A 27,183-nucleotide genomic window follows, 5' to 3' on the forward strand; every position below is an offset into this window, starting at 1 on the left:
GCGCAGTGCGCACGTTATATGCAATACACGTCAAACATGGTGTACTGCCAAATGTTTCATTGTAATAATTGTTCCTTGAAAACCAAGGGGGAATCGTTTCATCGTTTTAAACTGACAACACATTTTATCCTCTGGAAAAGCCAGGATCTGAATCAAATTATTGTTATTTTTATGATAATGCTGCAGGATAGCTCAATACAAAAGATACTCAAGATTCTCAGAAAGGTTAATATGAGGTCCAAGGCACATTTTTGTTTAAAAGGGAGAAAAATACTAGGTACAGAAACATTGGTTTTCCTTCCACTGTTTAAAAGCAATTATTTTGCATCTATATAGAATTGCCAATGTGCTATAAACTTACAAATTCTTTCTCTCCCTTCTCCCCCCCCCCAAAAAAAAAACAAACAAAAACAAACAAACTGTCAGGTTGGAGAAGGGAAAGCTTGTAAGGTGACCGCCCCAGGAGAGGCTCAGCTGACGATGGTAGGGGCCACCATGCCACGCAAGGCCACCAATATCCTGGCTGAAATCATTCCTGTGAGTTCAGTGACACTTCTATCTATCTGCTGATAAAATACAGTCAAACCTGTCTATAGCGACCGCCCAAGGGAAACACAAAAAGTGGTCTTTATGTACAGGTTCCTTCAGTACATGATTCAATGAGAAACCATTTTAAAGGGAAACAAAAATGTGGTCTTTGTAGACAAGTGATCTTTCTATACAGGTGGTCGCTAAAGCAGGTTTGACTAATAGCATATTGTTTGTGGAGAGCTAGAAGGGCATTGACTCTGTGTTAAGCGATTTGAGTTCATGCCTTTCTTACTCTTAGCAGATGATATGGTCTGAAATATAAAAGTGCTTCAAGTTTGATGAAGTGGCGATATCATATGAAATTCTTTCGCACTACTGTATTCTGTGATGGTAGAAATTTAATTTCAATTCCTTGCTGTTGCAAAGTAATGATAATAAACACTTTCAGAAAAGAGTGAAAAGAGATTAGCTCCACTGGTGAAGTTCTTACTCTATTTTAGTGACTGTCTATCCCTAAAATATGTGAATATTCAATGACTATACATACCTTTAAAGCTTTAACATTATTTTGTTGTATATTGGGGGGGGGGGGTCAGGTATTGAAATAAATATATATGTTTTTCTCCAGTCTGATGAATGTTTAAATAGTGTGTAACCACTACAATACCATGGTTGAGTTTAATGGAGTGTCAAATCAGATGTTGCTTAATTAAAAGAAGTTATGTTGGTTGTGCTGAATATAATAATAAAACAGCTAAATAAAATGTTCTGAAACATCAGTTGTGGAAAGATGTGTTTATAAACTAAGTCTAACTCCTGTTTTCACATCTTTGCCATACATTTTAGTTTCTGTGTATAGCATTTGGATATTTACGGTACTACCGGTATATTGATTATTTGATTATATTGGCTTTTTAACATGCTTTTATTATAGCCTGAGAATCTAGAAGTGATTTCTACCCCTCATGTTCATCGTATCATGCCTCATGTACATCAGAAGTTCCTCAGGCTGCACTCAGAAGACAAAGCACGTATGTCATTGATTTGGAGTTTGATTTTTCATTATACATTTAGGTTTAGTTTGAATTTTATTTATTTATTTTTAGGGGGTTAATTTAATGGAAAATTCTTATTTTTGAATTCTTACTCTTATTCTAAATTTTACTTTTGTTTTTTACTTTGATTTGATTTTGATTTGTTTCTCTCCTCACTATTATCTCAATCTTCTCTGCAATACATCTTCCTCCTTTCTGCCTCTCATCCTCTCATTTTCTTTCTCTTTTTCTCCCTACCTCCAATTAAACTCTCATATCTGACCCCTCCCTTTCTCTCTCTCTCTCCCTCTCTCTCTTTCTCAGTCTCTCTCTCTAATTCTCTCTCTCATTCTCTCTCTATCCCTTTCTCTCTACCATTCTCTCTCATTCTCTCTATCATTCTCTCTCTGTCTGTGTCTCTCCATCTTTCTCCTTCTCTCTCTCTCTCCCTCTTTCTCTCTCTCACTTTTTGTCCATTACAATTACTGATGCTTAAACCGGGATATCAATTCCCAAAGCACTTTGGAAGTGACTTGAGGCAATGTATATCATAACCTGATTTGTGATATCATATATACTAAAAGTGGATTATACTTTTTCTATTACCATAATCTCTGCAGTCAAGATTCTTGAGCTGGTGAAGAGAGAGCAGAAGAGACGTGTACCCATGATGGTATTCTGTAACATGGCATCCACTTGTGATTGGTTAGCTCACATCCTCACAGAGAATGGCATACCAGCCCTCAGACTACACTCTAAAATGGGTGGCAAGGTATGGTAATTGATATTCTATGACCAACATAGATGGTGCCTAAGGCATTTTTAGTTTAACCTTGTGATATAACTTCATCCTGAACAATGAAAAATGGTGGAATATTTCAAAGTCTGTTCTTTTGCAGTAAGGGTCTTTATTGATAAATTGATATATTTTCCTCTTTTTTAAATACTTTAAATCTACAATAAATATATTCATAGATCAAATTGATAAATCTCATTAGCCATCTTTATAAGAAATTACAACTATATAGGACAAATCACATACATTTACAGAAACACTAACTGAAAATAGATGAAGAGGTCATGACAAAATTATTTCAGATTTTTAGGGACAGACCTGCTTCAAAACACACATTTTGTAATAATGTCAACTGCATATGAACTTCAATTTATTTTCTATCCAAGTGACTCTGTTGCAAACATAATTCTCTGTTAGTCATAGTACATGATATAGTGTTTATTGAAGCTACTCTGACTGAAGAATACATGTACATTAATTTTGCCCCCTTTTGTATGTTTTTGTTGTTTTAACATTTGATAAGTCACTATGAAAATCATTGAGTGAATAGTATCTGGGGACTACCAGGTGACTGATTTGATTAAAATTTTTTACAATCGTCTTTTATTTTCTTAAATCATTCATCCAGTCTCGTAGTGGAGTAATGGAAGCATTCAAATCAGGTGACGCCCACATCTTGGTCTGTTCAGATATAGCTTCAAGAGGAGTGGATACAGTTCAGGTATGTCACGGCAATCAAACACATTCAACTTTGCAGGTTAACTTCGCATAAGTTGAAGTCCCACAAGCCAAATTTTCAAATCAAAGTTTTTGACCAAACTATATGCAAAATGTGTGTTATTTACACTGCTAAGTCAAATTTTAAAGCCTATCTTTAGTGGCCCCAACAGATTTGACTTATGCAGAGTTAACTGTATGCAATGTATGCCTCGTGTGAGCAGATATGCCATGCTGAAATCTGCCTAGCTTTGGGCAAGGTGTAGTTAAACCTGAACACTGCCTTTGTGCATACATTTTGTCCACCAACTTATGTGCTGCCAAATATCGACTTCTTTACTCTGTACAAATCACCACAATGAATTAATGCACACATTTCTACTATGGAATTACTTTCTCATTTTCATTTCCATGACCTAATCCATTTTTTTGGTTAAAAAAAAATATGCAAAGTTAGGCCAGTGTTCTCTTTTCCCAACTTGTCAGAGATTTATGTGACCTTTGCCCCCCCCCCCCCCAAAAAAAAAAAAACAGCTCTGGAACTTCCTAACTTTCAGGCTGTTTTGATGGGATACCATGTTGTACAATACAAGTAAATCTCCATACTAATTCACAGAAGATGACTTTGTTTTACATATACAGGGGGTGTTTCACAAAGATCCTAAGACGAACCTATCTCTAAGTTGCACTTAACAATGATGGAAAGCCGTTAGCATCTATGCAAATATTTTTAAAGGTATAAAATGGTGATTCAAATCATTCAAATTTTCTATAATCGAGGAGATTTCATGTTAGAAATACTTGAATTTTCGCTTTTGAAAATATTCTATTTTAAGGCTACAGATAACTCTCCATATCGTTTAAGTCCAACTTAGAGTTAAGTTTCATTAGGATCTTTGTGAAACACCCCCCTGATGTTGTTTGTTTACCCACAGGTCCAGCATGTGGTGAACTTGGACTTCCCTCCCTTCACGTCTGACTACATCCATCGGGCAGGGAGGGTGGGGCGCGTCGGGAGCCAGGGGAGCGGCCATGTCACCAACTTTGTGGTTCACAAGTGGGATGTGGAGCTGGTCAATAAGATTGAGGTGAGTTTAAAGACTGATGGACTAATTAGGTAACCCTTTTGGGACAATCATTTCACATTTTGTGGTTTGGCTCAAAGACCTTGATTCAGTGCCCTAAAAAAGAAACCAGATGTATGAGTAGAAAGAGCACACATTCTGCATACACTGCATCCATTTTATTTTTCTTGCATGGCCATATTGCGTTTGATGCCAGGGATTTTAAAAAGGAAAATAAGCTTTATAATCCTTAAATTGGCAACATATTGACAAGTTCTGGATCAGTATTGTTCAATCAAAATTGGCAATTTTCTCAACTTTTTGACAAAGTCTGTACCGGTACCTATATATTGTTTTTAGAGACATTAAATTTAATTAGAACAATGGTCAAAGTAGTTATGAAAGACAAACATTATTGTTGCCAATTTGAAGAACAACATAGGATCAACTTATGGATTTAGATAGATGTGCAGATAGAAGAATAAAAGTAGTTAGGTATGAAGCTAGAAGTTGAAAAGTAGTTTGATAGATGTGTAGATGGACGGAGAAAACAAGAAAGGGATGCAAAGAGAGAAGAGACAGGATGTCACATGATAACTGATATGATGAAGATAACGACTGATATAGTATCTGCTGAGAGCAAGAAGGATGTAAAGTCTTTAGTAAGGAAATCTGTGTGTACCATACTCATATGGGCCTCTTGGCAGATAACATGTTCTTTCACAGTTTACACAATGAATGACAAACAAAATTTCATGCTTTTTGAGATTTTGAAATGTGCCATTATATTTCAAACAGTAGTGCTGTATGTTACATGGAATGAAAGATTTAATGCAATTTAAATCACTACACAAAGAGATCTATTTTCATATTTGTGATTATGCTGTCATACTTTTGGTTACAAAAAAAAAATCACTAATTACATCCAATTTGCGTATTTTACCACATTATTGATAGTATGATAATTCTCATTGACAACCATATACTTTGCATAATGTACTTTTGTTTTAGTATGATGTAATGAGTACTTTCAGAGGTATAATTTGTGCTACACATAATGATAGATTACATTACATACATAGATATTGATAAATAAATATGTTTTGAAATAGTATAATAGAAAATACATGTATACAACATTCAACATGAAATATTAATAATATGGTATTAATGACTGCTTTGAGAGAAATAGTTGTTTTTATACGCTCAAGGGAAGGTTAGAATTGTGCTATTGCCCGAGGCATGCCGAGGGCAATAGCCCAATTGTTACCTTCCCGAGAGCGTATAAAAACAACTTTTTCTCGAATATTAAAGCAGTCATTAATACTTTTATGTGCCGAAAAAATTATGACACCACCTTGGCCTTTCTCTAGTTTATCGATCTGCATGGTTGTTTTTTATGAGTGTTTCTTTGAGAGAAAACTAGATCTAGATTCTAGTCTAAGCAAGATATTTTTACAATTTTAAGGGTGGGCCGGCCCTGTGGGGAATATAGAGAAAAACCTGCGCTTTCACATGACACCTCACTTATTGAGTATCACCTTCAGGATCACAAGCAATATTAGTTTGAATCTCTGGTAATTAAAACATCGACCAATCTAGCATGATCGAGTGCGCAATGGCCAATGGAAATGCATAGGGATGTGTGTAATCTCTACGGGAAGGATCTGCATCTGTCCGTGACGTACAAATCACTACAATCACCAGCATCTGATTGTCGCGTACTAGAATCTAGATCTAGGCCTACTGAAAAAAAATTATGGAAGATTTCACGTACCCTTTTTGGTGTTCTTGCTGTCAGCATGTCTCTCATTTGATCCTCATCCAGAAGTTGAAATCTTGGGAGAGTTTCTACAGCCATTTTTGCCTTGTTTGAATCGAGATATATTGCCGTACTAAAAATGCCGACCACTTCTTCGCACACGTACAGTATCTGCGATCGCTCAAACCATTTTTTAACATGTAAACCTATGGGTAACCATGGTTACTGGGATTTTAGAACTATTTTTTAGAACTATTTTCCCAGTAACCATGGTAACTGGGATTTTAGAACTATTTTTTTGAACTATTATATGGGTTTGGAATTTTACAGGAATAGTTATGAATAGTTTATGAATGTAATTTCGACCAATCAGGTGGCTGGATTTCTTAAGTGAGGTATATAATGTTTTATAGTTCTGTAGAGATATGAGTGTGTGAGGTATTGTGAATGGATATTTGAAAGCGTGTTCACTCGTCACACAACATAACTCTTATTTTTATTTTAGCTACGAGGAAACAAGGTTGCACTGACAATAAAATACATGAAAGAAAGTATTCCCTTTTCGTTATGTTTATTGGGTACTGATGAGGCTGGCCGTACACTTGCAAAGTGTAGCCAAGCACAAGCGATGACTCGGAATGAAAATGCATAAATGATAAATGTGAATATTGCACGGAGATTACATAATGATCAATGATGATAATGAACATGAATAAATGCGATGTACATAAATAGAGCTTACGACAATAGTAGAAATGAAGTCGAAAGTCCAAAGAAGATGAAGAGAGTTGAGAACGAAGGAAGGGGCTCACGCGATGAAATGTGCGGAGGCTTGAAGAGGCGGAAACGCGACTTCGTTGACGTGGTTGAAGAACCGTGAAGAACGCGATGTCGTCGCCGACGCTCGTGATGATGATGAATGTAGATGGAGCTCTCGGGCGAGAATAGAAGAGAAGAGAAGAGATGTGTGGCGCTCGATGACGAAACGGTGAGTCGTTTGATGTCGGAGGCCAAGGAAGAAAATGCAGACATCAAAGCCGGTAGTGGTGCTGAGCAGTGAGTCGCTCGATTGATGAGCCGAACTTTGATGGTGAATGTTTAGATGAGCTGCGGTGAGTCGAGCTCATGTGAGTGAAAGACTACCGGTGAAGAAACTGGCAGCTCCCAGCGGATAACCAAGCACCATATATGTCAGAACTAGATTTAACTGTTCCACTGGAAGACTGCAGCCCGATGAACACGGCAGAGAAAGTGAAGATGTGCCGATAGAAGTAGGCACAGTAGAATCAAGCCCGGAGAGGAAAATCGTGTAGAGACGTGTTGACTCAACTGAGATGTAAGCAGGAGTTGTTGACTCGACCGAGGTGTAAGCGGGAGTGGAGAAAAAAACCTCGTGACGTTTAATACGCGGGTGAACGATGCGCGGAACCACGGTGCTCGATTGGAAGGAAAAACACACGTGGTCCGAATAATGAATATAAATAAGTACCGTGATGGAAAAATACAGGAGACATGAATATACGGTGAAAGTAGGGCGAATGTAAGAGCCGCTACATTTCTCTAAAAACTGATTTTACCAGTAATGCACATTGACAACCATATAATAACTTTGCATAATGTACTTTTGTTTTAGTATGATGTGATGAGTACTTTTAGAGGTATGATTTGTGCTACACATAATGATAGATATTACATTACATACATAGATATTGATAAATAAATATGTTTTGAAATAGTATAATAGAAAATACATGTATACAACATTCAACCTGGAAATATTAACAGTGTTTTATAGTTCTCAAACACTGATTAAACTAGTAATGCACATCAATTATGTAGCTCTTATTTTGTCCTGAAAAGTAATCAAATTGTAATAAACTGTAATAGAAAATGCAAATTTTATGTCAGTTCATATGCAATTTTGCATTGTTACTACTACTTAAGTCATTGTACCATTCCTGTTGAACTATCTAGGAATACATTAAAAGGGCAGAATAAAAGGATACAAAAGGTCTTTTTAGTTACCTAAAGATGTAATAGAAAGCAAACAGTAGCTTTAAATCCCTCTATTTACATCCTTGCTTTTCCTCTCGCTGTCATTACCCTTTTTAAAATCTAATTTGTATGCACCTGCAAGATCGCAATTTAAATTATTTTAACATCTTTTTACTGAAAATTAGTTGGTATGAAATGGTTTAACATCCTCTATTTAGACTTTCATGATGCTCATTACTAATTTCAATTTGTCCAAAAATATGACTCAGAAGTCAGGGGGGTCTTAACGTTTTAGAAGACCCAAGTCCCATACTAATATGCTTTCCATAATATATTTTGAGTAGTGCCCCAAAAGAGAAGCCCTTAGGATAAAACTGAATTTTTTACCGGTACACAACACAGGGCAGAGTTGTCCATGACTACATTTGTACCTCACAATACATTGACCGAATTGTCAATTTTAAATTTTCATAGATTAAGTGATCTCATTTTCAAAGATTCATAAGTCTCTAATTATTGGCCTACTTTATTTCAAACTTTGCCATTCTGTTTCTCTTATTTTTCTGTTTTCATACAAATGAGCTTATTACAAAGGTTTGATTGCCCTTAAATTTATAAAACTTAAAGTTTGTTAAACTCGCGAGCTCAATCTGAAAAATTTAGTTTCTTCTGCTGAACGCTTTTTATTTGTCCTTGTTTGGGGTGAACACTCCATTTTCTTGTTTGTATGTAGCTTTTTAAAGCTCCTGTATATAAGCAGTAAATTCAAAATGATGGTTATGACAAGTAAGATGCCAATGATACCATGTTCCCAGCTTTGAGAACAATTTGTAGAGGAATAAAAATTAATAATCTCTCGTGATCGTTCTGTAATCAGATCAGAGGTTAGGGTAGAATTTTCTCTGTCTTTTGTTGGGTTGGAGATTGTTGTTGAACTTTCCGTAAGTGACACAGTAGGACAAGGCTCTGGGATGTCGGCAACGGCCCCCGTTAAGAACTGGGTCCCACCCGCAATCCATACACTCACACCTATCTTTAGTGTGTTCGGCAAGAGAAGAACAACAGACCACAATACCTGCTAACTTAACCAACATACTCTGATACAGCGTACCAGTATTTACCGAGGGTACAGTCAACGGCGGGACTCTGCTGCCATTTTGGTAACATACTATCTGCCCTGGCAGAGTGCCTGCTGGAGCTGTACATTGCAGCGTGGCCCAATCCCTGACAATGTACTCAGTACTCGAGTGGCACGATGGCTTCCCGGGAGGATAGTCAACGCGCAACCCGATTCTTGGATACTCGGGTATATATCACCATTCTTGTAAGCAGTAAGAATATATGTACCTTGATCATTTCTCGAGACTGGATTAATGGTGAGATGGATGGAACAGTTATCATTGTCAGTCTTGTTTTGATTTACGAGGAGCTGATTCTGAGCGAGCGACACGGCTCCTGGATTAGTATAAAATGGAGCTGTATATCCATGTTGCAGTGTAATTTTTGTGCTGTCACAAGGATATGGGAAATTTAATTGAGCCCCTTTCCCCTCCACGACATTCAGTATTGTAGAATTACATGTTGATAATGCAATCAATGTAATCAAAAGGATATAAGTGCTAGCCTTTATACATTCGTAAAGAAGCTCTTGTAACTTGTAGATGATTTTAAACATTTTTAATCATGCAGATTGAGAGGAGAGGGGGGAGAAGAAAAATATGTGCCAATATAAAACATATTCAAGGCAAAATCAAAATGATTCCTTTTTTCTCAAGTTGTTCTATCCAATTTCTTTTTTCTGCCTTCCTCCTTTTTAATTACTCAATATTTTGGGGACATGAAATAAAGGATAATCTGAAGATATATATTTAGTAACAAACATCTGTATAATGCAATTTGAACCTGTGTAGGCTTCTGTAGTGCATAGACAATTCGAGCTTTTTCAAGGAAATTGTTGAAACATGACCCCATATGTTGTGTATACTATGTATAAAATATAAAGATATGAAAGGACATGTAAAGGGCCCCTCCTTTTTTTTCTCAAAAAGATCTGAACAAGAAAATATGAATCAATTTTATTTGGCCTTGTATTTCTTTTCACAATTCTAAAATATATGCAACACACCAACCATCAAATCAACTTTTAAGGAAGTAGCAATCTTTTGTATTATTTCAATTAACTGCTTTGTTGAAGTAATTACTGCTTTGTTGAAAGTTTTACAGTTCATGTTAATGTTGTTGGTTCTCACCGGTTCTCTGCTCCAAGCCTTGTAGACTTTTATAGTCATATGGAGATAGTGATGTCTTTCGTCTTCACAAAGATCTCTTATTTTGGCATTCTCCTGCATGGGCATCGATAAGCAAAATCCGTTCATAAAAAGGTTGCTGATTTTCAAAAACAGATATGCTCCTTGAGAATGATCTGATTTTGTATAATTCACTATCATTCTGGTTGGTCACCATGCAGTGCTTGATTGCTTTATGCACTCATGTTTGCTTACAGTCCAGAATCTATCCAGTGGTCAACCATGCAAATATCATTATTCAGACACAGAGTATTTTGTAGGTGTTGAGTTCTTTGGTATACGTAGAGGTACCCTCAGTTGATTACTGTTCATCATATTTGAAAGTTTCTATCAAAGAAGAGTGTTTAACTGTACCTTTTTTAATCCAGGCATTCAGCTATTGAAAATTGAAATGGCATAAACATGCTTTGGTAGCAGTCAGGTAAAAACAATAATCAACCATCAAATTAAACATGGCCTTATTCAAAATCTTCTTGTGAGCTCTTGTTAGGTGGATAACCTATTCGTTGGCCTGAAAGAAAAGAATAAAAATCTAATTCCGTCTTTGTTGGTTTGTCTACTGTAAGGGAAGTTCATTGTCTAGCCTGATACATGTATTTCTTTCTTTATTACAACCACAAGTTGGGGTTGGGTTTTAAATACAGTATAAAATACAAACAGATAGATAACAGTGATAACAGACTGATACATACATGTATGAATAACAATGTGCTACAAACAAATTATTACACATTATTAAATAAATCAAAGTTACCTTACGAGTACGATACTTCATAATGATTGTATATAACATCAGAATTAATTAGGGTTTCTGTGGCTATAAATTGATAATAGAGTGTATTAAGTCAGGTGTATTGATGAACAAAGGCAGAAAAATACATTATGTGATCTTATGTCTTGATAAAACTCAATAACTCCATGTATAGGAATTCAATTTGGCAATTTGATATAGCATCTGAAGAGGAATTTTTCGACTGGTACTTTTTTGTATCTGTATACTATAAAAAGTTTTGAAAAATTAAATCAATCATATTCAAATGGATCAATATTATAAAGGAAGGATCAAAAGAATGAATGAAACAAAGTTCAGCTTACCACTGTATGTAAACATCACACTTTTTTTGAGAGAGATTTAAAACAAAGTTGCTTCCATTGAGCACAATATTGATTATGAGTTATAGCGACACGTACCGGTAACTGATTTTTTTTTGGTTTGTTCAGTAAACACTGTAACGTGTGTTTAAACAACCAGATAGTAATTTAAAAATTGAATAATTTAAAAAAAAATTTTTTAAATAGTGTTTGCATGCTCTATTAAATACAGAGCAGGAAAATATTGCATTATGTACATTCTAGTATGTTTTTAATTAAGATAAATTACTATTTAACCAATATACATGTGCTTTATTGTCAAGCCCTGCATATTTCAGAAACACCATTAATACTGTACACACTGTAATTTTCGGGTGATTAATAAATACAAAGGGGTTCTTCAATTAGCACACTTTACTCCATTGTTTTCATTCCTATCTGTGCACGAAAAGTGCATGATATTTATGCCTCCGTTACGAAGTAGCCGGAGTTATTATGTTTTCGGGTTGTCCGTCCGTCCGTCCGTCCGTACGTCCCGTTCTCGTGATCGCGTTATCTGAAGAACTGATAGATGGATTCCTGCCAAACTTTGATCATGTATGTATCTTGCAGAGCCGATGAACTGATAAGATTTTGGGGTCATGAGGTCAAAGGTCACAGGGCTCATTATATATGCAAAAACAGCTCGTGATCACGTTATCGCGTTATCTCAAGAACTGATTGATGGATTCCTGCCAAACTTTGATCATGTATGTATCTTGCAGAGCCGATGAACTGATTAGATTTTGGGGTCACAAGATCAAAGGTCACGGGGCTTATTATGTATGCAAAAACAGCTCGTGATCGCGTTATCTCAAGAGCCGATTGATGGATTCCTGCCAAACTTAGGTCATGTATGTTACTTGCAGAGCCGATGAACTGATTAGATTTTGGGGTCATGAGGTCAAGGTCAAAGGTCATGCGGCTCATTAAGTGTGCAAAATAGCTTGTAATCGCATTTTCATTAGAACAGATTGATGGATTCCTGCCAAACTTAGATCATATATGTATCTTGCAGAGTCAATGAACTGAGTAGATTCTTGGGTCATGAGGTCAAAGGTCAAATGTCATGGGCTCATTATGTATGCAAAAATAGCTTGTGAAGGCATTCTCATTAGAAATGACAGATGGATTACTATTTAACCCAGGACATCTTGCAGAGCCAATGAACTGAGTAGATTTTAGGGTCATGAGGTCAAAGATCAAAAGGTCATATATGTATATGAAAAATTGCTTGTAATCACGATATTCTGAGAACCTGTTAATGGATTACAATGAAACTTGAATTTTAAAAATTTCTTCTGTTTTGGTTTGTAAACTTGCTCTATGACGGAGGCAGTCGAAGTTCCATCTAGTTTTTAATTGAATTTTAAAATAAATTTTAATTAAGTCTGTTTATTGATATGACCATCTGCTTGATAGACTTTCATGTAATCACTTTATTAGAAGCCATGATAATTGTCATCATTATTATGAATTTCAGGACACCTCGGTCATTATTCCTAGCCTTCTGGCCGGCCTTAGTTTGAAAGTTGACGGTTACATTGCTATACAAGGAGGGGTTCAACAGGTTGAAGTCTACATGCCCTTGCAATATCCCACTTATGAGCTCAATATTTGGGACAGTGACGGTCTTGTACTAAGTGACAATGTCGGACTCCCCAAACTAACTTTTCAAGTCAACGTTACCGATGGTGTTGAGATGTGCCAACAAGATGAGGACGGTAAGAGTTTCAACGAAGCACAGACAACATTCTCAAATTTTGTGTGATCGCACAATCGAGAGAGTTAGAAATAACTCGTTGAAACTAAAATCAAAATAAAAAGTTCACAATGTTGTTTCTTTTTTTTCCTATTTAATTTTACACAGGGAACATTTTATTGTATACATGTTACAAGATACGTAATTATTGTTTTAAACGGACAGAAATATGTAAGAAGAATCTGCCGTTTAATTTAACATTGCAAGGTAATGAGAAGAGAACGTGAAATTTCATGCTTGAAAATTTGTTATTGTTTCTTATAGGAATAAACTTTTGTTATTGAATTAACGTTATATCTCCAGTCTTTAAAAAGATACCCTTTTCGTGCAAATCAAAACAAAAAACTTTTATGACAGAGTATTTTGTTATTACATTAACAGGTGAAGACCGTGAGATGCCAGTTACTCTGCAACCTTTCAAGGGTACTCCTCTCATCATCTCTGATCTTCAAAAGAAGAATGATATCATGGTTAGTATACACTCACGCTCCTACGATTTTTCTTAATTCTCATTAGTGAGTTTCCTTGGCCATTACTTTCTTAAACCTCATTTGAAAAGCAGTAAGCATCAAAGAATATGGCGATTTAATAATATAAAAACTCAACAAAAACAACATTGTAGAGGTGTCGATCATGGTCTTAGTTTGAACCTTCACCTATATACCTAAAATCGTACTACTAATTTAATGGTAGAATGGGCTCCTTTGTAGTACACTCATGAATAATTTGCAATTACATATTGTTGTATTATCATGTTTTTTTATAGTGACTTTGTTATCATATCAATACTTTTCTAAAATTTTATACAATTCAGCCCCTAAGCTGCAATGCATATTTTTGAATAAATAAACCATTATTATGTAACCCGCCTTTTCAAAATACTGTAGATGCTTACAATTGAGTAAAGTTTCTGATGTGGAGAAACATGATTAGTATTATCCCAGATATTTTCACCAAACTCTTTCATTTTAATTAAACAAACTGGCAATACAGTGCGTAATAATAAGAGACAACGATGTATCGTAATGCATCAATAGGTCAGGACTATTTAAAGTTGAAATTTTCAAATTATCTAATAAGGTTGAACATAGATTACATTCAGGTAGTAGTGACGTTGATTTTATTTACATGTAGACAGGAATCAATCAGATTATTCAATTATTGATATTACGCGATGGCTCAGTGGTCGAGCAGTGGTCTTTTAACCGGAAGGTCCCGAGTTCGAAACCAAGTCAATACGCTCGTGGCCAATCGCAATGCATTAATCCCCATTACCAAGTCCCTCGCAGAGGTCCCCTGGTTGCTCACATGAAAAGCATATCATTAGACGTCAGCAATTATTTTCGTAGATTTATGATTTAAAATGAATGAATATAGTACTTGTGATGTAATGTGGACCTGTATTTGTATGTACATGTATATACATGTAGTTTGTTGTACATGTTATGCCTATCGAATAATAATTCATTCTGACTGTCTCTTCTGTCTTTTTGTTTCTCTAATCTATAGTTGGGGAAGAAAATTCAGGAAAGGCATTGCCAGGTTGTGAGACTCGCTGGAGGCGCTCCGGGTATCAGGTTTGTCAAGGGCAAAAAGGTTAAAAATGGCGATCTCGATAAAAATATATCACTGCACAATGTATCAAACAATATAGTAAAAAAGGTTTCTGTGAAAGACGGATGCTTATACCGAAATAGCAAGAACATCAAACAAAGTTTACAAAGCAATCGTGATGAAAAGTTTAATCCAATCCATGAAGAAAGTCTATACAATAACAACGTGGACAAAAAAAACCAAAGCATATTAAAAAAGATGTATGACTGTAATGTTATGAAGGGAATGCAAAATCAATCTAATAACTGCTGGCTTAACTCGGTCATGCAATCATTGAAATGCATTCCTCCTTTACAATCTTTTATTTTAAAGAATGATAAGATTTCTTTTGGTAACGTTGCTAATAATGAGCTACTTAAAATTATGCGAAAATTATTACGGGGTCACTATCAGGGAAACATATTGCCCATGTCTGAAATAGAAATTGCTTACAAAGCGGTATGTGATACCTGTTTCTTTATATACCATAAACAACAAGACGCTTTTGAATTTATATCAAAAGCAATTTTTCCATTCTTAGAAGCTTGTGAAATGCTGGAAAAGTTTTTGAGTATATCATGTGAATATAAAACGTGTCTTTCTTGTAAAACCACATCTTGTAGGAAGTTTCCATTGCACCATTTTACAATGCCCATTCCTGATGCGACAGCTAATCAATCAGTCGATATTCAAGATATAATCGACAATTATGCTCTCAAAAGTGCCAAAAAAGAAGCACAAAAACGTGATTTCTGTGCAGGTGAAAAAGCGCTCGTAGTACTAGAGGAAATCATTCAAAGCCCCCAAGTCATGGTGATTCACCTGCAAAGAACACTCCCAAATAGTGCCAAAATCCATACCAGAGTGAATGTCAAAGAAAAGGTGGAAGTTCAAACAAAGACGTCAATTGCCAGCTATCAGTTGGTATCTGTCATACGGCACCATGGGAAATGTGCAAGCAGTGGGCATTATACAGCAAAGGTCTTTAATGGAAAAAGTTATGTCATTATGGATGACGAAAATTGTTTGAAAGAACTCAATACTGTTGATTCGGAGAAATCTGCATATATAGCAATTTATCATAAAACTGATGATGAACTGTTTTCGAGTGAATACTAGTAATGGAATTAGAGCATTTCCACAAATTGTATTGAACGGAAGAAATAATTGATAGATAATAATAATAATAATAATAATAATCAATACTGAATATAATATAAAACTCTTTTCTATATGTGGAAACAAGCCAGGGGATGTATTATTATACACAATGCGTGCTTTCTTGAGTAGGATGTACCATGTATAGAAAATGCTACACGGGGTATAGTCGAACCGTCATGAACAGCCCATGGTAAAAAATGCCAATGGTAAAAAAAGTCGAGTTATATCTCTTCCTTCCAAGTTCTCTGCCGATTGTGACCACTCTACCAAGTCTAGAGCGCTTGAGAATGAGTACCAGGCAACGGGGATACAGTGCAGTCTTGTGTGTGCATGATTTGTGGGAAACTTATGGGATCGAGGTATCACATTGTTGAGTGCATGGGGACACATCAAATCAACCACATAAAATGATGTTTTATCAAGGAAGATTTTCATATCATTGAAAAAATAAATATGAAATTTTATGTCTTTTGAAAGTTCTGGATTATGTCATTCATGTCACATATTTTTTATTAAAATCCATCAATCACTTATGACACAGTTGTTTCTAATTCACTCTCAAATTCGTACCCTGTAACTGTAAGAACATTGTCTTAACTTAACCATTATATTAAAATACTGGTATGATGATTAATGCATTACAGCCAGGTATTGGGCTCATTCCAAAAGCCATTTAAATGTTACTTACATGTAGAAAAAAACTTACTTACATGTAGAATATTTTAATGGCCCAGAATGTTAGAAGAGAATTAATCTTATTATGTCTATATAAGTGTACCAAATTTGATTCCTGTTTCAATATAGCAGGCATCAAAATGCATGAAAAGCTCAAACGTGCTTTAAAGAGTTTAGAGCCATTTTTAAAAGCCATTTAACATTGATTTAAATGGTTTGATGGCCCAAACTGACAAATGATTACGGTAAATCCCATGATTTGTGGGAAACTTATAGTAGGTATCACAGCGTTGAGTGGGGACCTGTAAAATCATGTTTTATCAAGGGATATTTTCATATCATTGAAGAAAAAATAATGTATGAAATTATATGTCTTATGAAAGCTCTGGATTATTTCTTTAACTTAACTATTATATTGAAATACTGGTATTGGGCTAATTCCAAAAGCCATTTAAACTTTACTTACATGTAGAAAAAACTTACTTACATGTAGAATATTTTAATGGCTTAGAACCCTTATATATTGAAATACCGGTATGATGGTTAATGCATTACAGGGTATTGGGCTCATTCCAAAAGCCATTTAAACCTTACTTATGTAGTGGTATGCTGATTTGGGCAACTCATTTGACCTAAAGGGGGCGCTAGAGCCATAGAGGAGCTGGGCTGGGTCGATTAATTGTAAGGTTATTAGTTTGACTTGGTATATACACCTAAAAGTTAAATAGCATTAATTATGTTTCCAATAGTATATAATATATATATATATATATGTATATGTAGGTATATGTGCGTATATATGGATATATATCTATAAAAAAAAAGTTTAAGCTCACTTCCTTGTTTTGTATATTATCTTTGTAAACACATTTTATATTATGTATTGTATTATTTTGAACGCAGAAATAAAAGCAAACAAACAATAGTATATCCGAGCTTCTTTTGTTTTCATTTATTTTTGAACTTGTCACCAACTCATTAACGGGCCCACCACATTTGGTAGTACGGATGGGGTCAACTTCCTTTCTTTAACAGGGAAGTTTGCCGTTGGCTTGCTAGCGATTACCGCTGGTTTGTTGTGCCGACCCACCACTCGAACTCGATATCATTTGCTCGGAACACAGAAGTATTTTGAGTTGCTGTGGGTTGAGTTAGCGATAAAGTATCTTGGCGTTTATTCAGGGCATGTTTTATTATGTGGCGGTAGCAGAGTATAGTCCAGTACGAATAGTGGGACCAACAGGTAATTGGAGCCCTTTCTTGGAACACATTGCACGTGCTTCTCGACTGTGAGGATCATCACGACGGAGAGAGAAGTTACCCGAGAGACCTCATTTACCTGTTTCCAACACGTCCACGAAGAGTGATTCTGTGATATCCAAAACGTTTGGTAATTGCAAAATATTGTTTAATCAACTGCCCCTCGGAAGAAATATTTTGCAAACCATTTCTACTTGGGTGATCAGCTACGTACTACCTGAAGGAGGTTCCCCGTACAGGAGGTACTCAAAGTCTCGCTATTTCCTCCGGACCTGGTTTGTCAGCTGGCCTGGCACCCGAACTGCATGCATCGGGAAGCTCGCGGGGGAAATGCGTAACGTTGATGCCTCGTCAAGATACTCAACCTGCAAGTAGCGAGGACTCAATTGAAGAAGGTGTCTTTCTTATGTTCTGATGCTTCGATTGATGAACTTGTTTTTTTTGTTGGTCTGCAAAGCCAGGTTTGCAGGGAGCAACCTTCGGCGGGAGACAAGTTGAGCTGAGGTTTGTTTTGAAAGTCGAGAATTGGACGGTGATAATTGAACTGTGGACTGCAAATTGAAACGTTCGTTGAATCTTGGATATTTTTGTCTTAGATTTTTTGAAGTTATTGTAGACTGTAGTGTAAGACTAAACGAAAATTGAAGTTTTTCTACTCTACGTTGTCTATTCATTCAATTGTTAGACCTCCAATCGAAGAGAAATGGGAAGAAATGTTATACAGAACAAATCGACTGGAAAGTCATATGGTCATTTAATTTACTATGAAAGAAAACAAAATATCAGAATTCAATTTTAAGTTATTACACAACTTATTACCAAATAGGTATAATTTATTCAAATGGAAATTGTGTAACAATCCTTATGTTTATATGATGTTCAGTTACACAACAATCTCCATTTATTTGTAAAATGCAAACACACAAGATTGTTTTGGTTAAAATTTGGAGACATAATTTGAAAACTTTACGATGTTAATTTTTTTTTTGACAAGTTCGTTTTAATTGAAGGTTATAACTTGAAAAACAAAATATTTAAAAGTTTAAATTTTCTTATCATATATGCAAAATACGCAGTTTATTTAACATTTATGCAAGCAGAAAATTGCAAACTCATGTTTCATGAAGTCTCTATTCTTTTTATTCTCAAAAGATTAATCCACAACCAATTAAAGATCGAAAAGTACTGTAAAACAAAAAAGCTATGCATTTCGAAAACACTGTTATTCAAGAAAACGAAACATGGTTTATTTGAACTATATTAAAGGTAATACAAAGTTTTGGGAAATTTTGAAAATTGGGTGGATAGTGAATCTTTACAATTTTGTTATATTTGGATGCCCCTGTGGATGTATTATAAGCACTAAAAAAATTAGCCACTAAAACCCTTTTGTTTTCGAGAAAAATTTAATATAAAAATTTACTGGTGCTCCCGGTAAATTTTGAAAAATTTCAAATAGCGCCTATGGCCGTACAATGGTAGCTGCGACCACGAAAATCTCAAAATATGTAGTTGTGATATATAATTTCCAAACGGGAATAGCTAATATGTTGATTTTAGTCAAGAAACATTGTTTCATAGCTAAATTAATATCTTGACCTTGAGAGGGAGCTATACAACATAAAGAGTTTATTATTTATAATTTCATAACTTTAGACTCGATTTCAACCGCGACAACGATCAATGAATATTGTAGGAACGCATATATGCTTCCGAAATTGTTAATTTAAACCAAATTCATGACCCCATACCAAAACTTTGTAATACCTTTAAGATGCAACGATGTTATTTCAATCGTTGTGTATGATTGTTTGATTTGTTCAAAAGCATATATTTATCAATAAATCCATTTTACAAAAAAAAAAAAAGTAGTGTAAGACTAAGTGTTGGAATATTGTGTGTTAGTGAAATTATTTGTACCAGTTTGCTACTCCACTTTTGGCTATTTTGGCTAGTATTAATGTAAACATAGGATAGATTAGTTCAACCTATTAGTTTAACCCAAATTAAGCACTCGATATTGATCAGTACAGTGAAATGGAAAAGTTAGTAATTGGGCTAACCCAGGCTTTACAGGGTTAGTAAAATAGAAAGAAATTTGAACAGATATTGTAACAATATTTTGGCCCCAGAGAAACTTAAATTTTTGCAACATAGATCTACTTTTTATGATTGAGTGTAATAAGATAATGGATTTTGGGTCGAGTTCTCATGAGAACTTATTTAATTATATAACCTTGTAGTTAATAAAGCTTTTACGAGATAAATTATTGATAGGGCAATATAACCAAATATTTAAGTTTTCGATTAGAATTAAAACGTAAATTAATGAGTTCGGAAGGTCAATCCTTTGAAGGTATGAGGGAAGTGACCTTGGGTTTGATGGGTGAATTTATTAAAGACTCCTTAAGGGTAGGAAGGGAGTTGTTGTTTAGGTCATTGGAGGAAAAGTTTGGTATTTTAATTATTTTTTGAGACTATAAAGGTATTGATAATTAAGTGATAAAGTATAATTGTTCTAAATGTTTGCTAACATTCAAACTCATGTAGAGGCTGGGCGCTCCTTAGGATTAGATGTATATATTAAAGATATTTTGTTTATTATTTTGCTAAGTTAGCTGCACCGTTGATTCAGTTAATTCCCTCTTTAGTAAAAGGACAAAAAGAAAAAGGGGAAAATTACCTGAGTTTGAGTGAAATATTCTAACGAATGATCCATTTAGTTTGCTTAAAGAAAAGTTGATACAGGCACCAGTTTATAGTTATCCGGGTTTTTCAAATGGTTTTGTTTTTAGAAGTTGATACAATTCCCTAAAAGGTTTAGGGTCTTGCCTATCACAAGTAGGGAAGGATGGAAGGCGTCATCATTTAGGATATGCTAATAGATAATTGAAAAATACAGAAAAAAGATAACCAGATTTAAGTTCATTTAAATTAGAGTTGAATAATTATTAAAATGGACAGTAGTGGATAATTTAGAAATCACTTATTGGGAGCCCCATTTGTTATATTTACTGATAACAATAATTCATTAGCTTATTTACAAATGCTAAGCTAAGAGCTAGGGTGAGGGGGTTTATCCTTTGATATGATACGATCCCATCTCTTAATGTTGGTATAGTGGGCATGATACCTGGGTATGACATTTTTCTGAACTCTGCAATATATTTCAGTATATCAGAGTTCATGTATGAATATTTTGGTGTAAACTTGTTATAGATTTGTTTACACACATTTTATATTGTAAAGATGGAAGGTGACATCATACAGAGTACGCTGTGGAGGTCTAGGGATACCCAGCTCCATTAGTTGTCCTGTATGATGTTTTTCCTGAAATCGTTCATATATTTGCGATGTACAGGTACAAAATTATTGTAATTACCAGGTGATTTAACGTTTTTTTTAAGAAGCCATCCTGTGCCAAGTTGGCACTTAATGTTGTTTTTTTGGTAACTGTATATAAACAAAAATATAAAATTAAGCAGTTGGAGTCTACATTTAGTAGACATTGAATAATACATACAGTATGTGACAAAATAGATTTGTCTGGGTTTTATAATGTTAGTTGGAAGTCGATCCGATGAAATAATTATACACTGCTGGTTGTTGCTGAGACTGGGGATTTTGATATTATGATACATATACAGGTTTATGAGAAAAGTGTTAATTGTATGTACCTAATAAGGCATGTTTAGTCTTGCCAGTTGACTTTGCAGGATGTCATGGTGTTGTCATGTTAGTGGTTATACCTCCATGTTTGGGAGCAGTTAAAATCAAGGGATGATGTTTATGCCTGCCTTTGATTTGGAGGTCTAGGGATATCCAGCTCCAAAGAAGAGGAAGAGCATGGCGTCATCCTGACATTATATTCTGTTGGCTGGGTTATATTTGCAAGGTGGGCAAGAAATGCATTGCAATTACAGGTCTTCCTGGTCAGTTGGTTGTAACAAAAAAATAGAAAGGTTGTTATTGTATAATGTAATTATGCATGGGTAATGAGTGATTGACATTACAAAGAGTGTTAACTGTAATTCTTTTAAAGTACATTCGTTGGTTGAAGTGTTAGTTAATGCTGCCCAAATATGCTGTGTTGATAGTATATTGACAAAATTATGCTTTAAAGCAACAAAGATATGTATTGCTTGATTAAATGATTCCCAGTTGGTAAAAATATTTTATCTTAATTTTGTCTTAATTTTGTACGATCTCCAGGTGCAAGATCGTATTAGTAGGGGAGAATTGTAGTGGTACGCTGATTTGGGCAACTCATTTGACCTTAAGGGGGCGCTAGAGCCATAGAGGAGCTGGGCTGGGTTGATTAATTGTAAGGTTATTAGTTTGACTTGGTATATACACCTAAACGTTAAATAGATATATGTTTTCAAGTATGCCGGGAACGGGTAAACAATTACCCCTGGTTTTGAATTCTTTCATTAGATTAAAGTGTTCATTTCGATAAGCACGTTGGAAATGATTTCCTGCATTAAGATGTACAGGTGTTCATTTCCGATAACACGTAAGACAATAGACTGTTTTTTTTTTTTTTTGGGGGGGGGGGACCTGACATTCTCGCGAAGAGATAGACTCCTCCCATTTTTGTCGGTGACTAGTTCAAATCACTCTTATCTATTATGCTTTGTCATTGGTTATAATTAATTAAATGTATAACTCCTCTCCTAATTGGTCGGATGACCTAAGGGTAATTTTATATATCCAATCTTGCAATTGGTTGTCTTCGTAAGGGTCCTCCTCGTTGGCTGGGAATATCATGTATCTAATTTGCCTCGTCAGGTGCCGGAGTATTTAAATGCCATATGTGCGGGATTTTGAGGTCAGTTTATGGATTGATGGATTCCCGCCAAACTTGGGTCATGTATGTATCTTGCAGAGCCAATGAACTGATTAGATTTTGGGGTCGCGAGATCCAAGGTCCAAGGTCACAGGACTCATTATGTATGCAAAAATAGCTCGTGATTGATCGCGTTATCTCAAGAACCCATTGATGGATTCCCGCCAAACTTGGGTCATGTATGTATCTTGCAGAGCCAATGAACTGATTAGATTTTGGGGTCGCGAGATCCAAGGTCAAAGGTCACAGGACTCATTATGTATGCAAAAATAGCTCATGATTGATCGCGTTATCTCAAGAACCCATTGATGGATTCCCGCCAAACTTGGGTCATGTATGTATCTTGCAGAGCCAATAACTGATTAGATTTTAGGGTCACGAGATACAAGGTCAAAGGTCACAGGACTCATTATGTATGCAAAAATAGCTCATGATCGTATTATCAAGAACCCATTAATTGATGGATTCCCGCCAAACTTGGGTCAACATGTATTTATCTTGCAGAGCCAATTGAACTGATTATATTTTGGGGTAAGGAGGTCAAAGGTCACAGGGCTCATATGTATGCAAAAATAGCTCGCTTCTGTTTTGGTTTGTAAAATTGCTCCATGGCGGAGGCATATCATTTTTGACTGCGCGCGGTCGAAGGTCCATCTAGTTTGATCAAATGTTGATTTGTTCAATTGAAAGTTGAAATTGCGACTATATATGCCAAGGCCCTTTGTCAGCTTTGCATGTAAAGTCTATGAGAAATATTGTGGTCTATTACCAATTGCCAATTGGTTCCAATGGGGACCAATTGCCAATTGGTTTCAATGGGTACCCATTGTTTTACTTTCCATGTACTCCAAATTGCCAATTGGTATTGAATTGGGATTCAATAGGTGCATTCAATGGGGATTCAATTGGTAAATCGATCCAGTTAGAAGAACCAGTGATAAATTACTGATACTTCATAATCGATATTGGCAACTGTCCACCAATTAGGTATATTCCAATCTCATTTGCATTAACTTCATCACATAGATCATTTGAAGTGAATTCAAGAGTTTCATTTACAGTGAAACAGGCTCGTACGCATATATATATACTAAATATGCATGTTGTTTCTTGGTTAGTAATCATATAATCAATATATATATATTGCTAAAACATGAATGTGATTGTAACATGATCAGACAAAATAATCTATTGGTTAATAATTGCCGAAGGAAAATAGAAATCACAAAATGTATGTGCATTGTCATAATTTGCTTAACAAATCATGATAAATTTATGTTTCTGTGACACGTGTAAAGTGATAATGAATATTCATGAGATGCCTAGATTTGTTGGTTTCTATTGGTTTCTGTTGGTTTCTGTTGGTCCTATTGGTCCTATTGTTTTTTATTGGTCTTATTGGTCCTAATGGTTTCTATTGGTCCAATTGGTTTCTATTTAGCATTGGTCCTATTGGTTTTTATTGATTTCAATTGGCCCTATCAGACTTTAATGGAATTGCAATTGGTTTCAATGGGACCAATTGAAGTCCAAATTAAGGCCAATTGGTCCAATTGAAACCAATTGGGGACCCATTAAAGTCTAATGGGGCCTAGGCCAATGGGTCCAATTTGTCCAATGGGGCCAATCTGGACCAATTGAAACCAATTGGGGACCCATTAAAGGTGAAATTCAAAGAAAATCATAAATATGTCAACTAATTATGTATCACTAGAAACTGGTAAGCTAACAGATGGCCATCGTACAAGGTTTAGGTCAACTACATATCGGGTGATTTATAAAAATACAAATAAAACCACCTCCATAGCAGCGGGGATATACGAGAGATTCGCCGGAAAAAATAACGATGTTTTAATGACGTCACTATATGGACCAATACTGCCCAAGCAGACGACATCCCATAGAGAGTGCACATAATTGCAAAGCTATTGTTTCTCACATTATAATGAGTTTAGTGTATTTAGATATGATGGCATGTCAAACCATTCAAAAGGGGATATGACCCGAGTCTTATAACTAAAATATTTTGCTTGTAAATACACAGAATAGGAGTTAATTAACAATCAAAGAAACCAGACTTTCAAATTGAAAACCCCCCAGAATGATATAAGGCCGGCCACCTGAAACGCAGAACATACCGCGGTGTGTGCACCTGAAAATACAATGGCGGCTTATTTTGTTTACAAGCGACAGATTCCTTTATTTTTGTATCGCTGCATTTGTCATCAAAATAAAACCATGCGCGGGGTTTAGAGTGAGGCAATAGATTATACATTTAGCCTGACGGTAGTGAAGTAAGAGAAAGAACTCAAGAAAAGATGAAAATACAGGCACTGAAAATGTGCGAGATGTCATGCATGATGGGACATCGTCTGCTTGTGCAAATCGTGTCCATACTGTGATCTCACACATCTCAGCAGCGCTCGGAGAGCTCTTCAGGTGCTATGCCGGGGCTTTATTTTAGCGTTTTGTAATTTATGATAATCATTACTTCGAATGTTACCAAGCATTGAATTTTGATAACCTTGTCGAATAAAAGTTTCAACTTTGCAATAATGAAAATAAAGTTAGTTTTTAGAATCAATGAATATCTACTTTAAAGTCTAATGGGGCCTAGGCCAATGGGGCCAATGGGGCCAATCTGGACCAATTGAAACCATCTGAAGTCCTTAAAGTCCCATTGAAACCTGTTAAAACCTATTGAGACCAATTGGAACCAATTAAAACCAATCGAAACCAATTGAAATTTCAATGGGTGTTCAATTGGTTTCAATTGGATTTTCGTCTTGGGCATGCATTTATCTTTTATTCAAAACAACAACCCAGGTGATGTAAATGGGTACTGGGCAGGAATTAATTACTTGAAATGCCAGAGTGCCGTAATGGCAGGCATGCTATTAAAAGCCGGGGTAATATTCGGGAGCAAATGAGGAGTGTCAAGTCTGACAGAACTTATACCGATATTATTATTATTATTAACAAAACAATTTAATAATAATAATAATCTTTTAAAGTCCACTCCAAATTTTATTAAGTTAAACCGAAAATGGAAATTCGTTTTGCCCAATTGATCGTGATTTGTGCACCATACCATCATTCCACACTCATCTCCACTTATTTGCAGAGTCTTTATGTCTTATGCCTAATTGTTTTAATTTCTTTCAAAATTCAGAAGTAGTTTGCATTCTTAACACATATTGGGAGTTTTTAATCTCAATTTTTCTTTCAATTTGGGATGGTCGGGGACTGGGGGTGGGGGACTTCTAAAACCCATCCAGGATGCTCTGTTTTTATTTCTTGCAAACACTTATGATATTCAAGCACTTGTAGGCCTACACTTAGGCAATTCTGGTGACTCACTCCAAGATTTCCTCCACACTTTACCCCCCTCCCCCCCCCCGAATACATGTATATGCTGCGTTCATCTATCTTTTTCTTCAAAATTAAGAACTACTTTGCATTATATCTCAGACTATATAATGTGGAAAATTTTCCCAATCTACATGTAGTACATTTATATGATAATTTATCTCAAAAGGGAAAATAGTGTGCATCGATCATAACTCGTTTGGAAGAAATAAAATCACGCACACCCGTTCCCATATAGTTCATTGTATGATTATAAATACACGAAATACACGAAAATATTTCCTTTAAATATTATTTACAGAATACAATTTTCGTCAAAACAGTCAGGTGGCTTCTGAGCTGAATCTATTCAAACACGACTATCAAAAGGAGAATAGAAGACAAACGCTGAGTAAAAACACTGTTGTTACTCACGGTCTACTAGTTTATGTTTTACAAAATAACAGCAGACCTCATCAGCGTTTATTCATACAGACATAACAATAGCAAATAGATATATGATACATAACAATGATATTCGCTGCAATAAATCAAATTATTATTAGTTTGTATAGTTTAAAGAAGAAATAATAAAAATTCCATAAACATTAAAAACTTGCAAAAAGACTATCTTCTCGCGGCCGATCAAAATGCAAAACAAACGCGTTTTTCTTCGGTCTCAAGAGATTGATACTTCACCAACCAATCAGCACGGCGTAAGCATGATGGTGGGCGGTCCATAGTTTTATTGCTCTCCGTTGAAATTTCAACGGAGCATTAAACCGAGGTTTTTGACTGTACGCGGTCCTCAGGCTGGGCTGGTGAGCATAATTATGAGTTTGTTGATAACGCCATCTTCGACTGCTTGAATCATGTGTAGGGAAATTATAAAGGACCGTGCGATTCTGGACTAGCTACTAATCGGTCGCTCGCCGCTCTGATTTGTGACCATAGCTTATTAAGCCGCCTTTTGAGCCTCTGGTCAAGGCTTCTCTTAATTGTCTTGCGATCAATTCAAGACTCTTTTCTTGATTGCCATTGCTTTAGGGCAGAGGAGGGGCACCCTTCAGGCCCTCTGTGTTTCGCCAGGCCACAACCGCTGGGAGAGGAGGGAAGTGAGGCTTATTTCTAAGCCGTCATTCATCGCTAAGAATCAGACTCCTTTGTCCGGTCCGTTAGAGATCTTCCTTGTCCTTTGA

At 35.6% G+C, this 27,183-nt stretch overlaps 1 protein-coding gene across 1 annotated transcript; it reads left to right on the forward strand.

Moving 5' to 3' along the window:
• The first annotated feature begins 421 nt into the window (after window positions 1–421).
• On the forward strand, window positions 422–27,183 carry LOC585924 (ATP-dependent RNA helicase abstrakt). Its single transcript, XM_030989789.1, has 9 exons — window positions 422–537; window positions 1,466–1,562; window positions 2,186–2,337; window positions 2,990–3,082; window positions 4,014–4,166; window positions 12,820–13,060; window positions 13,480–13,568; window positions 14,608–14,827; window positions 27,032–27,183. Exons 1-9 carry the CDS (start codon window positions 481–483, stop codon window positions 27,181–27,183), a joined length of 1,254 nt encoding a protein of 417 aa, XP_030845649.1. The 5' UTR covers window positions 422–480.

The sequence above is a fragment of the Strongylocentrotus purpuratus genome, unplaced genomic scaffold, assembly GCF_000002235.5.
Source record: "Strongylocentrotus purpuratus isolate Spur 01 unplaced genomic scaffold, Spur_5.0 spur5_scaffold_19, whole genome shotgun sequence".
Classification (NCBI taxonomy): Eukaryota; Metazoa; Echinodermata; class Echinoidea; order Camarodonta; family Strongylocentrotidae; genus Strongylocentrotus; species Strongylocentrotus purpuratus.

Coding starts and splice junctions, on each gene's coding strand:
- LOC585924 (XM_030989789.1), top strand. CDS start 481: ATGGTAGGGGCCACCATGCCACGCAAGGCCACCAATATCCTGGCTGAA. Junction 3,083..4,013: donor GAGGAGTGGATACAGTTCAG/GTATGTCACGGC, acceptor GTTTACCCACAG/GTCCAGCATGTGGTGAACTT. Junction 13,061..13,479: donor GTGCCAACAAGATGAGGACG/GTAAGAGTTTCA, acceptor TTACATTAACAG/GTGAAGACCGTGAGATGCCA.